Source organism: Nicotiana tabacum, chromosome 4, assembly GCF_000715075.1.
Source record: "Nicotiana tabacum cultivar K326 chromosome 4, ASM71507v2, whole genome shotgun sequence".
In the NCBI taxonomy this organism is placed as follows: domain Eukaryota; kingdom Viridiplantae; phylum Streptophyta; class Magnoliopsida; order Solanales; family Solanaceae; genus Nicotiana; species Nicotiana tabacum.
This window is the reverse complement of record NC_134083.1, coordinates 46,973,055-46,986,534: the sequence shown is the minus strand read 5'-3', so window position 1 is coordinate 46,986,534 and position 13,480 is coordinate 46,973,055. Positions and strand designations below refer to the sequence as shown.

Below are 13,480 nucleotides of genomic sequence, written 5' to 3'. Positions count from 1 at the left end.
GAACCTCATTGCCAAGCATTAAATTCAAAGCCCCAAAAAAAGAGTTTAGCAAATGGCTAAAACAACTAGGCAATGATAGGCAGCTTTGCATAGATTGATTCTGTTCAATCCGGATTAGGGGGCAACTTGTACACAGCTTAGTGGATTATCCAAAAAAGAAAAATGACTGAAATGAATAAGAAAGAAAAATAGGCAGCAAATTGTCCCTTACATACCAATTAACCATATCTCAATCCAAACTGAAAAATACAGGTAATACCGACATCAAAGAACTTAAGATAATGCAAATAGGTCTCTCCAAACAGCGTTACTAGGTTGTGGATAATGCAACTGCAAAGGTGTTCAACTATCTTACTTCAAGGATAAAGTACCTATTCAGAAGCAAAAGAAAGAAGCGAACACATTTAACCACTTGATTATGGAAACACGTCCTCAGTAGCTGCAACTTCTCATATTTCTAAGTTATACGAAATATCACACTGATTAGCCCCATAATATACCCAGCTTTTATCCGATCTTGAATTATAAATGAACAATAATCTTCAAGTTAAAGTTGACGAGAAAATAAAATGTACATCTAGCCAAACGCAAGCAAGAAATCTAAAGAATGTAATCTGGTCAGGGTACAAATCACCAATATGACACAGGTAAAAATAATTATGGAACAGATGGGAGCAACATTCAAGGCCATTGTAGATACATAGCACAAACTATTCAGAGCCAGCAGGGTCGCCCAGACAAGCTAGGGCATGCACCACCATCTTGTGAAACGACGTATTCAGTCCCCTCCAGGTAGACAGTTTCCTTAAATTTTCCATCGATAAGGAGGGGCGCATGAAATCAGAAATAACATCAGAAGAAAGTGCGAACGTTCCACTTATAAGAAATAGGGCACTCCTGTCCTGGGACCTCTCATCTGGTTGTTTTCTTCTGTTTCAGAGAAGAACTTAACCTCTCTCTCCTGATAAAACCATACAAAAATTAGAAAAGAAAGCAGCAAGGAAATAAAGAGAGCTAACACACTACAATTATAAATGCCAAGGGGGATTTAGATAAAGAGAGACAGCAGTAAGAATGCATTCCAAAATGTTGGAGACTTGGACCATAGGACAAGTAGACATGACAATTGCCTAATATGCTCTCCATTTTTCCTATCACCTAGCTTACTATTCCAACACCACATGCAGTTCCAGTTCCTTCATCTTAGAAGTTTCATTTCCATCCCTAATGCAACCAAAATGCTTCAGGCATCAAAACTGGGCCATAAACTCTTAAACGTGTGTCCAAGTCCTATGACTCGTCTCATCTACACTAAAGGACATTGTCGCAAAACTAAGACAAAATGAAACGGAGGGAGTAACAGGTTTCTCCAAATATCAGAATGACATTATGTCCTAGACATAAAAAGAATTCCTGTGCTCACAATACAATTGGCAGACTTACTGTACACATATATAACAACACATGTCGACTTGAATATATAAATAAAATTAGATGAATACAACTGTGACAGCCCAATGATAAGCAGATATCAAGCAACAGAAAGGTCAGTGCTAAGCAATCCTGGCCTCAGACAGGCTAACAAGTAGAGGTTCAAACGCGTGAAAATGGTAGCAATACTACCATATTCTCATTGAAGCTCAATATTGAAGCTACATTTCCACATCGGTAACAATAGTTGGGGGCAGACCACACCTGCATGTACAAAAAGCAATGGTAACACAATTTCATTATATGCTACACGTCAGATGACCAACGCAACAAAGAAATGGTTACTCACTGTCACCAGTCCTTTATCCTGAAACATGTACTTCAAACCTTCCTGGACAAGTTGGTGAGCTCGGCAAACTAGATCCAGTTTATTAATGTGATTAAACTGCAAAACATGCATAATATTTATTATTTGAAACAATAATCAAAACTACAATTAACATCTCATGCTTACATACCTCAGTGGTAACCCTGGATCCAAAAAGCCAACCTGCTCCTCGAGGACTTACTGCCCATGTTTCAATATCTTCAGGGTCACTCCACATAAGGTCACAGAAAGGCCCTTCATGGGGAATTTCGCAATTGCGTTCAATGACTCTGATCTGCCATATCATTAACAAAGAAAGAAGAAACATTAGCTCTAGATGTGCCAACATATTGAATACAGAAGATAGATGATACTAATTGAAGAAAAAAAACATAAATTAGAAACAAAATAATTAAAAGCATTGATATCAGCACACTGAATTCCAGTGAATCCTTAAGTACCAAGTAACAGAGGATAAGGAGCTCACAGAATCTCCAGATACGCAACAGGCTGTGAGATATTAAATTACATGACATAAGCAACTTGCAAGATTTTCACCTTCATTCCTACATTTATATACACTAACTGCATCGGAGTCCGTTTGGAGTAAAAAAAGGGTTGATTTCTTTCTAGTACAGTGAAGATATATCGAATCCATGCACTTGAATAATTTGAAACTTGTTACAAAAAAGAAACAGAATCGTAAAAACATCCAAGTCCAAGTCAACAGACCTGATCAATAGTTCTAACATCAGGAGAAAGTCCACCGTGGACACATAATACCTGTATGGGAAGAAAGACAAACATTAATAGGATTAGAAAATATGGCAAGTGGTTAATGTTTATCTAGGGTGCTAGAACATACTGTTCCGTCTATGATTGCCGAGAGAGTTAGATAGTCAAAAACATCGGTGCAGTACCGCCAAGCATTTGCATTACCATACTTCCTTTGGCATTCATCGTAGAATCCATAGACCTATTATAACACGTAAAATGCAAAGCTGATCAGAAAATAGCACATCTAGGAAATGCTTCCTTCACATAGCATGTATCTCCACTACGAGGAAAAAAAATTCCCTGAAGTTGAAGTAGGAAAGGGAACAAAGCCACAGGCAGCAGCATTAAGCGGCGGTAATACCACCAACAAGAACAGTAAAGAAACCTTGAACTAAAATTCAAATAATAAAAAATTTACATTCAAAGTGCTGGCTGTGCAAACTTGATAATCCACTTGTATGTTCCCTTAATAAAATAGATAGCCAGAAATGTGAGTTGAGAAATCTTTTTTAAAGCACAGAAAGAAACACCAGTTGCTCTTTGCAACTAACCATCCTCAATGACCTTTCTATAACTTCAAAGGTAGGATCCAAAATAACAAAACACCTAGCTAATAATGTGGCAACAAGTAATCACTAGAAGAACACAAATAATAAAAATTTAGAAACTTGTCCAGACACCATTTATATGAGGAAGAAAAACCCTCATGAAGCATGATATTTTTTATCATGTAGTTCCCTCATGAAGCATGCTTTAAGCCCATGATCTCTCAAATGGTTAATCTTGACCACATCTATGAGACCTAGCATCTAGCGCCTACACTTCACAATGACAGCATAGACAATTGCTTCTTCAAGGGAAAAAGATTTTTTTTTTTTTTTTGTGTGTGTGTGGGGGGGGGGGGGAGCAGAGGTAAAAATCTTGACCACATCTATGAGACCTAGCATCTATCGCCTATACTTCACATGTAGGCATTTTTTACGGGATAGTATCCATTACCTGTGTTAGTTGCCTGCTCTCATGATTTCCACGTAACAGAGTAATGTTGGCTGGGTATCTGACGGCAAGTAAAAGCCAAGAAAGATAAATAATTAAGAATGAATGTCATTTCATCTTTTAACAAAAAAAAACATCCAGAGAGTAAGCAGCACGAGCATTTGGTTAACTGAAGCAGCACAGATAATGTGAAATGTGAATCCTCTTGAACATGAGGTAACAATTTTATACAAAGTGGAAAGGTAAAGGGGAACTATCAGAACATTTTGGCAGAACCAAAATTATAATAAAGGAGTAGTTTCTTTCAGAATCCTCTTGAACTTGACAAATGGTGTTCAGATTATATATATTTTTTTGGCAATAAGTGAAAGAAAAACATGAATGTTACAAGGTTCCCAGGTCATAGCATTATTTTCAAGCCACAGCTTCAAACTGACAGCAACAGAGCCGTGCCTTTCCTAATTTAACTTTTCTAAGAAATACCAGTCAACAAAAAAAGTCTATTGATTGTTGCAGAAAAGAAACACGAACCATGGACAAGTGATATCAAATTGCATTCAAATGTTCCATTCCATAGTCCATACCTTGCTTTAAGGAGCAACAAAATTGTAAAAACTTCTAGACTATTGTATCCACGATCAACAAAATCTCCCTGGCCAAAAACAAAACAAAAAAATCTTACATCAGAATGACTTCACAAGAGTAGTGGCTGACTAATCCATAACAATCCATATCTAGTGTAAGTTTACCATGAAAATGTAATTCGTCTCTGGTACATGACCTCCAGTCTGGAAGAGTTTCATTAGATCATGAAACTGGCCATGGATGTCTCCACAAACAGTAACTGGACTATTAACAGGTTGCACATTTGACTCCTCTATCAGGATTTCCTTAACCTGGCAGTAACATGTTTTAGAAGCAAATAAAGGATTAATAGTGGGTTCTCAAGGAAAACAGCATCTAATGCTCGACTGGAACATTATTGTCACAAATGCTAAAAGATGGACCACAACATCTGCCTAGGTACCCTTATCTAAAAAAATAAAACATCTGCCGAGGTACAGCCCATCAATGCTACAAAAATTTCATTAATACAACTATTAAGCAGGGAGAAGACACCAAACTAATATACCTCAAGTTATTAATCGCAAATGCAATCAGAATATTCTCCTGTGAACAATACCCATATAAGCGGAAAATTTAGAAATCCTTTGCTGCAATGAACCATACTTCAGAATATACCCTTTAAATTGTTTTACACTCAAGCAGCACAGAATAGCCACATATCCAAAAAAAAAAAAGGCAGACATTAGAATTCTGAACCTTATAAGAAATATGCAAGAGAACAAACCAAATAACTTATAAATCAAACATCATATGATGTTAAAAAATAATCCAATTTTCTATGCGATTAAAGAACAATTGAATCAAATATATGAGCAAAAATAAACTTGAAAAACTTAGCAGTGTGACCTATTTTATACGACCAATCACCCGCACTCCAACCACAAATATAAGCAAATAACTTCTACATAATCCAATACAACATTTTCTTAATCCCTAAGCCCTTGGTACAGCTAATTTTTTCTTTCCATGGCAGAGATAAATCAAACTGTGAAACTAAATGTGTTAAACATAAACCGCCTTTTAGATTTGATTGTCGCATTAACTTCTTTAGGTCACAGGATTACATGGAATTGTACTAAAGAAAAGCTCCCTATCAATAAAAGTTACTTGAAAGAGGGAGACAAACCCATGTCCCTACAAAAAACCACCGAGTCAATAAGCTAGACATAATTCAGTTGAGAAGAAGGGGAAATGGTGTGGAATTGGCTAGAGAGAAACAATGAAGATGATAACACAGGCTATTAAAACTAGATCCACTCTGACTTCTCCCTGGTGGCTTAGGGCCGACTGCTAGACTCTATGATCATCACAGCGCCACAAACTTTAGCCACTATCATTGACCACCCACGTTTATTACAGCTTGAATTTCAATCAAATGCACATATGCAAGAAAAGGAGAAATACTCGGTCATTGCAAAGTTTTTACCAATAACTTAAACCGACTATGTGTGCTTAAACAAAGCATTGTTCTTTTGAAATTATCGGAGCCCATCTGGTTAATGTGCAACCAACACAATTAAACCCTTAGGCAATAACTCCAATATAATGCAAACACGTAAAAGATTACAATAACCATTTTCCCAAAATAGCACAAGCTACAAATCCAGGATTCTTTAAAACGGGAATGCAAACCCACGTGAGGTACATACCCAAAAAACATATACATAACTTTCTTAAGTTGAAATTAGACACGAACATAAAGTAAAAGCAATAAACTAAGGCTACACCCATAGTAACATCAATTCGTAATTTATTTTATCATGCGCGCACCTCAACTAAATTCCACGAGTACCTGCTACCTACCAGGTAACTCTGTCTACCAAGTATTGAAAGCATCAAGTCGTAATTTATTCATTCAAAATTCGATAAACCCAATATTGGTATCAGGCAAACAAACCCTAGCCAATCAAACAACTTTCATTAAGGGAAAAAGTGTTTTTGAAGTAGAAACGGCATACATATTCACAAAGGAGCTGAAGCTCGTCCTCGGCCAAGTGCTGCCCGTCTTTCACCTTCGTTATCCACTGATCCAAATCCATCTGCCCCTTTTCTAAATCTACTGCTCTGCCAATCAAATAATTATTTGTTTCTAAATGCAATTATTTCCCCAAATGAAGAGTCGACTGATAGAGCAAGTCTTTACAACGAAGTGAATCTTTCAGAATCTGCCCCAAAACCCAAAAGGAGAATACAGAGAGTAGAGAGAGGTGGGGGTATCTCCCTTCAGATTCAATGGATTTTGAAACCCTGGGCAAAACTCGAGATTTTACGAAGTACTGTTGGGACTCTTTTGCCCTTTCAGTCATAACCCATTTTTGAAGGTGCGCTTTTTTTTTTTGATTTGCTTTATGTTCGAGTAATTTGGGTTCGCGTCAAAACATTTTAATTCCACATATACAAATATGACATTTTCATTCACGTGACTCGAATTGGTGGTAGCTGCACGACTTTAGTACGAGACTTTTTCTATTAGATATTCAAAATAATTACATATCGTATAATTATTTTCTACTAAATATTTAAAATAATAAACTAGAAAAATAAAAGAGCAGTACGAGTTCCACAACACTTGCATAAAGAAACTAGATGAGGTATGCACTATATTGTTACAGGACATGTGAAAAATAACTCTGTTGAAACACACAAAAGCGAAGCATAAAATAATCCTTTGCAAATTGTTTACCATAAATTTCGAGTAACAATTAAACCTATTTAGTGGTTTTAAAGATACGTGATTTAATCCAATACCAATTGATAAACAAGGAATTGAATGTATAGTCTAAATAGTAAAATAAATCAAACCAATGTTCTAACAGTGTTTTCGATCTTGATTCGGGATGGTCTCGAGGTTGGGTAAAAATAACAGTAAAGAACAGAAAATAAACAATGATGAACAGTAATAGATAGTAAGTGAAATAGAGAGCAGCGTTTTTGTATATGTTTTTCAGTGAATCCATCCCCCCTACAAATGAAGGGATCCCTCTTTATATAGTAGAGGAATCCTAAATAAGGTACAATTCTAATAACGGAAATAAATCCCATGATTGGCGTCAATAATCGCTTGATTCGATCTGTTCCGGGATTTCTGTCGAGATCTTCGGTCGGTTGCTAATATTTTGCCATTCCGTTATTATGCCTTACTCGAAGTCGGTCATGCTCGGTCTCGATCTTCAGCGAGCACTTCGATCTTCATGCTCCATACTCTACCATTGAGCTCGAGCCTTGTCTATTACGAGCTTACTCTCGAGGCAGCTCCTCGTGCCTATGAAATCTGACATGCCCGATATCGACCGTATACAGATAGTCCCCGCATTTCTTGGAATAAAATGATAAGAAACGGTTTGAGCCTTGATTTTCCGAAACCTCGATCATGACATCGTCCTTATGACGTAAGTGACGGGTGTGATCGAAACGTCCCGTCAGTTTAGTTCCCCAAATCATTAATGCTTGTCAGTTAGCGGTCGACCACTAACGCCACCGAACTGTCGCCGTGAACCTATAAATACCTACTCCTTCATTGAATCAAACTTTACTTTTGCTCTAATCAAACCTCTATGTATTCTCACTCTTTTCGTCTCCTCCTTTTCGTCGTCTGTAGAGCCACCTTCGTTAGCACCGAAACCACCAGTTTTTCATCTTCCTTTGCTCTTCTTTACTTATACAAATGGCGAAAACCTCAAAGACCGTACCGCAAAAGGAGAAAGCTTCTTGCTCCTCTTCCCGGTCGTCCGGCGGCAAGGCGCCGATAGAGCCGCTTCCCCATGAATGTGTTCCCGTCCCGTATACTCTAAAATCCGACTTCAAGGTCGAAAATCCTTCGTCTATCCCAGGCCGATGTAAGCATGTGTCGATGTACATGTGCTCGATATCAAAGTGACACCTCGAGGCCGTGAAGAGGGACTGCAACTGGGGTCCCGAGGTCGTGGTGCAAATTTCTGCTCCCGAAGAGAGCATCACCGCTTATGTGAAGGGGTTCCTAAGTGTTTACACTTACCCCTTTACATTGGGTCCCCTCGACCCAGTGATTATTGATCTCTGTAAAAGATATCAAGTCACCCTCAGCCTAATCCACCCCTCTCTATGGCGCATAGTAATCATGCCGCGCTTCTCTAGCAAGGCCGAGGGGCTAGAGTTTACTCTAAATCACCTCATGCGGTTGTACCAGCCTCAAATCTACCGAGGACTAATCAGGCTCCAACGCCGGTCAACGAAGTCCTTAATCTCGAGCATCGACGAGGATAAGGATCGGGGTTGGATGAGCCGTTTTATATTGGTGAGGATCCGCGACATTATCCCGGAATAGAAGATGTCGTTCCTTGAGGAGTGGAACTTTGACCGTAAGTGATCTTTTATACTTTGTTCTTCGTGCCTTCTTCGACTTCGCCTGACATCCCCTTTCGACATGCAGTTATTCCTTGGATGCCTCAAGCGGTACCTGACCTCGAAGATTGGGTTCGAAAGTTAGCCTCAACTTTCACTTATGCCGAACGCGCATGGCGTGATTTGGCAAAGGGCAGATGGGAGGCCAAGAACCGCGGTAAGGATATCCTTTTTCATGTTCTGAAACTCTTTTTATACTTCATTTGTCACTAATTTTCTTTCATGCAGACCTGACCAAGGATGCCATTTTGAGGCCTTCAAGTGGCGAGGAAGAAACCAAGTCCCCAGTTCTGAAGTCAGGGGAAAACAAGAAGAGGAAAACTGCCTCGCAGTCCGAGGACCCCAAGCCCAAACTTCGAAGGGTGAGGAGGAAAGTAATTGCTCTCACGATGGACTCGGTTCAAAAACTAAGAGACGAAGAAGAGGAAGAAGAGGAAAATGCCCCGGCACCGACGGACCGACCTAGAAAAGCCGTCGAGGTCACCAAACCTTCTGAGCCGACGGCGGCTGATAAAATCAAGCCTCGTGTCGAGGAGGCTTCCAAAAGGAAATCGGGTGAGGATCCCGAATTACCAGAGGTCGAGATCATTTCTCGGCCATCTGCAACTACACCAGACGGGGACGGTTCTGAGACTGTGAAGATCGATCAGAGCATCCCGAGCAACTTGCTCGGGACCATGACAGCAGGTCACTTGCCTTCTCTTTCCACTTTTTCTGAGGAGGCACTAAGGGAAGCTCAAGAGTTGAAGACCCCTGAGGTGAAGGCTCTAGCGTAGGGGATCCCTTTCGGGATTGCTTTACTGGAGTCGATGATGCCTCTGATATCAGTGACGCTTCTATTCTTTTAGAAGAGGCCCAACGTCTCTTATCTCGGGTAAGAATCAGTTTACTGCACTTCTTTTCTTTACTCTTTTTTTTTCTCTTTTTCTCTAAATCTGACTTGTGTTTTCCTTTTTGTATAGGCCTTCGCCAAGTTTCGAGCTGACCTTAGCCAGTGTGAAACCGAGCTCCAAAAGGTCTCGTAGGAGAGGAACGCACTAAAGATTCTTTGCGGCCAAAAAGACGAAACTATAAAGGACCTTCAAGCGGATTTGGCCAAGGCTCATGAGGCAAATAACTGAACCCCGAAGGCACACTTTGCGGGGTTCAGTTTCAGGTTGTACCTTTGAAGTCGATCAAATAATTTCCCCAAATATGCTATATGATCTGTGCTTCTTTTGGATTTGATGATGATGTCATCCACGTACACCTCTATCTCCTTGTGTATCATGTTATGGACGTCATATAAGTGGCTCCAGCATTCTTTAGGCCAAACGACATCATTTTTGTAGCAATACACTCCCCATGGTGTAATAAAGGTTGTCTTTTCGGCGTCCTCTTCATCCATCCAGATTTGATGATATCCCGCGAAGCAATCCACAAAGGATTAATGTGTAAATAGTCAGACCCGAAGGGGAAGGGGCTAACTCTATTTGTTTTGCAGAAAATAAGGCACGAAGTTCCCAGGTTCGGCATGGTTCAGAACATCCCACCTTTGCTTCTTGATTGGTGGAAGAACCTCTCACCTAGTGACCAGAATCATGTGAAAAGGGTCCTTAGAAATTTACCTTCCTTATTAGACATCCGGCCAAATAACGCATTGATTGAGGCCGCCACTATGTTTTGGGATGAGAAAAGAGTTGTCTTTCACTTTGGTAATGTAGATATAACCCCTCTCTTAGAGAAAATAGGAGGCTTCGCTAGGCTGCCATGGGATAGTCCGGGTTTATTAGTACCAGAAAATCGCACTCCCCGCGGTTTTTTGAAAATGATGGGTTTCAAGAAGAATTATGAATTACTTTGTCTGAAGAGTCATACATACCATTTGAATTCCTTTATGAACGTTATAGGCATAGCAAGTCATATCGCTTTCACCATGATAAACTTGCCATTACTTCTTTGGGCTGGACACACCGCCGAGTTTTTGTGTTCATTGTCTGTTTCTTGGGGTTGCTGATATTTCCGATGAAAAGGGGGAAGATCCACACTCGTTTAGCCATGGTCGCTAGGACTCTAATGGAAGGAATTGAAGGACAAACTTACACTATTATCCCCATGATCTTGGCCGAAATGTACCGAGCTCTAGATCGATGCAAGTGGGGGTATGGGCATTTAGAGGGCTCTAATCTGTTGCTACATGTTTGGTTATTAGAACATTTCCAGAGGGGTGAATATCGTTAGGAACTTCTGCGACGACCATTGCATGACTACATAGCCTGCCATCATCCCAAAAGAATGACATTTATCCCAGATAGGTTCGTGCAACCTGGAAATGCTGTGAGCTGGGTGCGTTTCTTCAGCAATTTGACTGGCGAAAGGGTACATTGGATGTTCGAATAGTTCCCTAGCAGCGAGTTCATCATCAGGTCAAGAGAAACCACTCATTTAGTGTTGATCGGGTTAAGAGGAATTTATCCTTATTCTCCTATAAGAGTAATGAAGCAAGCGAGAATAAAGTAGGTTATACCTCGGGTTTCCAACATGGTCCAGTATAAAGCGGACTTTAAAAGGAACATCATTCCATTCAAGTTCGAGGCGCAGCATATGTGGAATCAAAAGGTCATTGTAGAGAAAGACACTATCGAGTCAGACAGGTACCATGCCGGCCATATATACTTCTACCCGTCGTGGTTGGTCGATGATATAGCGGGAGATGTCAAACTAGGGATTAATCTAGAAAATAGGGTTATCGATGGCGTTGCTGAAGCTCAAGTCAAGTATAGGATGCTACGCAAGAGGGTTTTTGAGTCTGAAGCTAGACATTTGGAACAACACAAAGTGGATACGGAAGCTATCGGCGAATGGAAAGAAATTGCTACTAAATCAATAGAAAAGATTGGAATATTTGGAGCAAGGGTTAATGGAACTCAAAGGAAGATGAGGAATAGGGTCTCAGATTGTCAGAATACGGAAGGCGCTGAGGGAGGGCACCTAGCAAGGGTTTACCTACTATTGGGCATGCACGACCTGGGGAACTTGATTGATGGATCCAAGAGGGCCAAGCATGGAGAAGGTCCCTCCGGAGCCGAATAGATTAGGAAATGATGTTCTTTACTGCTTTTTAGCTTAGTTTTAGATTTCGAATGTAATAGGGCAAATGCCATTAGTGAATTTTTTATTATTGTCGTTTTAGTAAGGATTTGATCCATTTTCGCATTAATGAAATGACATAATTATTGGCATCAATTTTCTCCAAGTCTATGTGTCGCTTAGGCCTACCTCGGGCACAACAAGGTCCCCCAAATTAGGACGCGAATTTATTTACTGATTCTGCAACACATGTTCAATATTGCAAGCATTATTTCAATATCCCTTACTAACTTGGTTACCTTTTTGTTTTTCTTTTCTTTGTTTATTCCATTCCCCAAAGGTTGGTATGTGCATACTGGAATCATCCGCATATCATACTAGATCTAGAGGTCCTCCACCTCCTCCTCCACCAAGTGATCCTAAAGGCAAAAGCAAAGGGAAAGAAAAAATAGACGATTTAAGTGGTATCATAAAGGACAACGCAAAGAATGTTGAAACCTCGGACGGTTGGAATACTCTAGCACAGAACGAATTGGTCCTACGTATGGAACATAAAATATTGGAACTAAAAGGGGAATTTGAGCAGGTACAGAACTTGGCAAACCTTTCCCTCACCCTAAATGTCCTTCACATCAACCAACAAAACACAAACGCCCAAAACTCGACACCTCCCCAAAACACGCAGAATCAAAACCCACCACCGAATCCTCCCGCACCACATCAATTTTAACACCTTCTCAGAACCACAACCCTCCACCGATACCTACTCCTCAACAACACCATCACCACCCAACTCAATACCCACAAACAACCATATACCACACCCTTCAGAATGCACCACAGCCTACTCATGACCCGCAAAACTCAACCAATGACCACAATTACGCCTAGATTCCTGGAGTCCACCAAAGCAATCCCATTTATGTGAAAGCCTTACCCCACACCCCACAACAGACCCTATATATACCCGAATCCGCCGAGAAAGACCTGCTCATCAAGAACATGGCAGAGGAACTCAAGAAACTTACTGGCAGGGTTCAAAGTGTCGAAGGGGGCAAAGGCATTGAGGTTTGAATTATGAAGATTTGTGTATTCAGCCAGATGTAGAACTGCCAGAGGGTTTCAAACCTCCTAAGTTTGAAATGTTCGACGGAACTGGTGATCCGAAGGTGCATTTGAGAACATATTGTGACAAGCTTGTAGGAGTTGGCAGGGATGAAAGAATCCGTATGAAGTTGTTCATGAGAAGCCTCACTGGAGACGTCCTATCTTGGTACATCAGTCAGAACCCAAAGAAATGGGTTAATTGGGCGAGCATGGCATCAGATTTCATGGATTGGTTCAGGTTTAACACAGAAAACGCACCAGACGTTTTCTACATTCAAAATCTCAAGAAGAAGCCAACGGAAACTTTCCGCGAATATGCTACTCGGTGGAGGTCTGAAGCTGCAAAAGTAAGGCCAGCGCTGGAAGAAGAACATATGAATAAGTTCTTCGTCAGAGCTCAGGATCCGCAATACTATGAAAGATTGATGGTTATTGAAAACCATAAATTTTTTGATATCATCGAGTTGGGAGAGAGAATAGAAGAAGGGATCAAAAGCGGAATGGTGACAAATTTTGAAGCACTTCAAGCCACAAATAAGGCCCAAAAGTCAGGAGGTATCTCCAAGAAGAAAGAAGTAGGTGCAGTAATGGTAGCCCAAGGTCTGAAGTCTCCTCTCACATACCAAACACCTCCACCCACATATCAGCCTTCACCTCCCAAAAACCAACAACCTGCCACCACTTACCATACCTATAACACCCAACCCGCATACTACCACTCACCAC

At 40.4% G+C, this 13,480-nt stretch overlaps 1 protein-coding gene across 2 annotated transcripts; it reads right to left on the bottom strand.

Annotated features, from left to right (window-relative positions):
- Positions 1-483: 483 nt before the first annotated feature.
- LOC107809565 (phytochrome-associated serine/threonine-protein phosphatase 3) lies at positions 484-6,567 on the bottom strand. Of its 2 annotated transcripts, none has more exons than XM_075251797.1 (10): positions 4,704-6,567; positions 4,321-4,467; positions 4,156-4,223; positions 3,575-3,632; positions 2,664-2,774; positions 2,531-2,581; positions 1,950-2,093; positions 1,781-1,876; positions 1,624-1,695; positions 484-961 (listed from the first exon to the last, which is right to left on the bottom strand). In XM_075251797.1, exons 2-10 carry the CDS (start codon positions 4,372-4,374, stop codon positions 878-880), a joined length of 738 nt encoding a protein of 245 aa, XP_075107898.1. In that variant the 5' UTR covers positions 4,375-4,467; positions 4,704-6,567; the 3' UTR covers positions 484-877. The 2 variants fall into 2 exon arrangements, with proteins under 2 accessions (XP_075107898.1, XP_016489709.1); XM_016634223.2 differs by having other exon boundaries at positions 6,157-6,552.
- Positions 6,568-13,480: the final 6,913 nt, after the last annotated feature.

What these genes read in the sequence shown, in the direction of transcription:
- LOC107809565 (XM_016634223.2), bottom strand. Translation starts at nt 6,237, where the DNA reads ATGGATTTGGATCAGTGGATAACGAAGGTGAAAGACGGGCAGCACTTG. An exon ending in TTGTTGCTCCTTAAAGCAAG is followed by an intron (nt 3,633 to 4,155) that starts GTATGGACTATG and finishes ACTTGCCGTCAG; the next exon opens with ATACCCAGCCAACATTACTC. An exon ending in ATGTTAGAACTATTGATCAG is followed by an intron (nt 2,094 to 2,530) that starts GTCTGTTGACTT and finishes ATGATATGGCAG; the next exon opens with ATCAGAGTCATTGAACGCAA.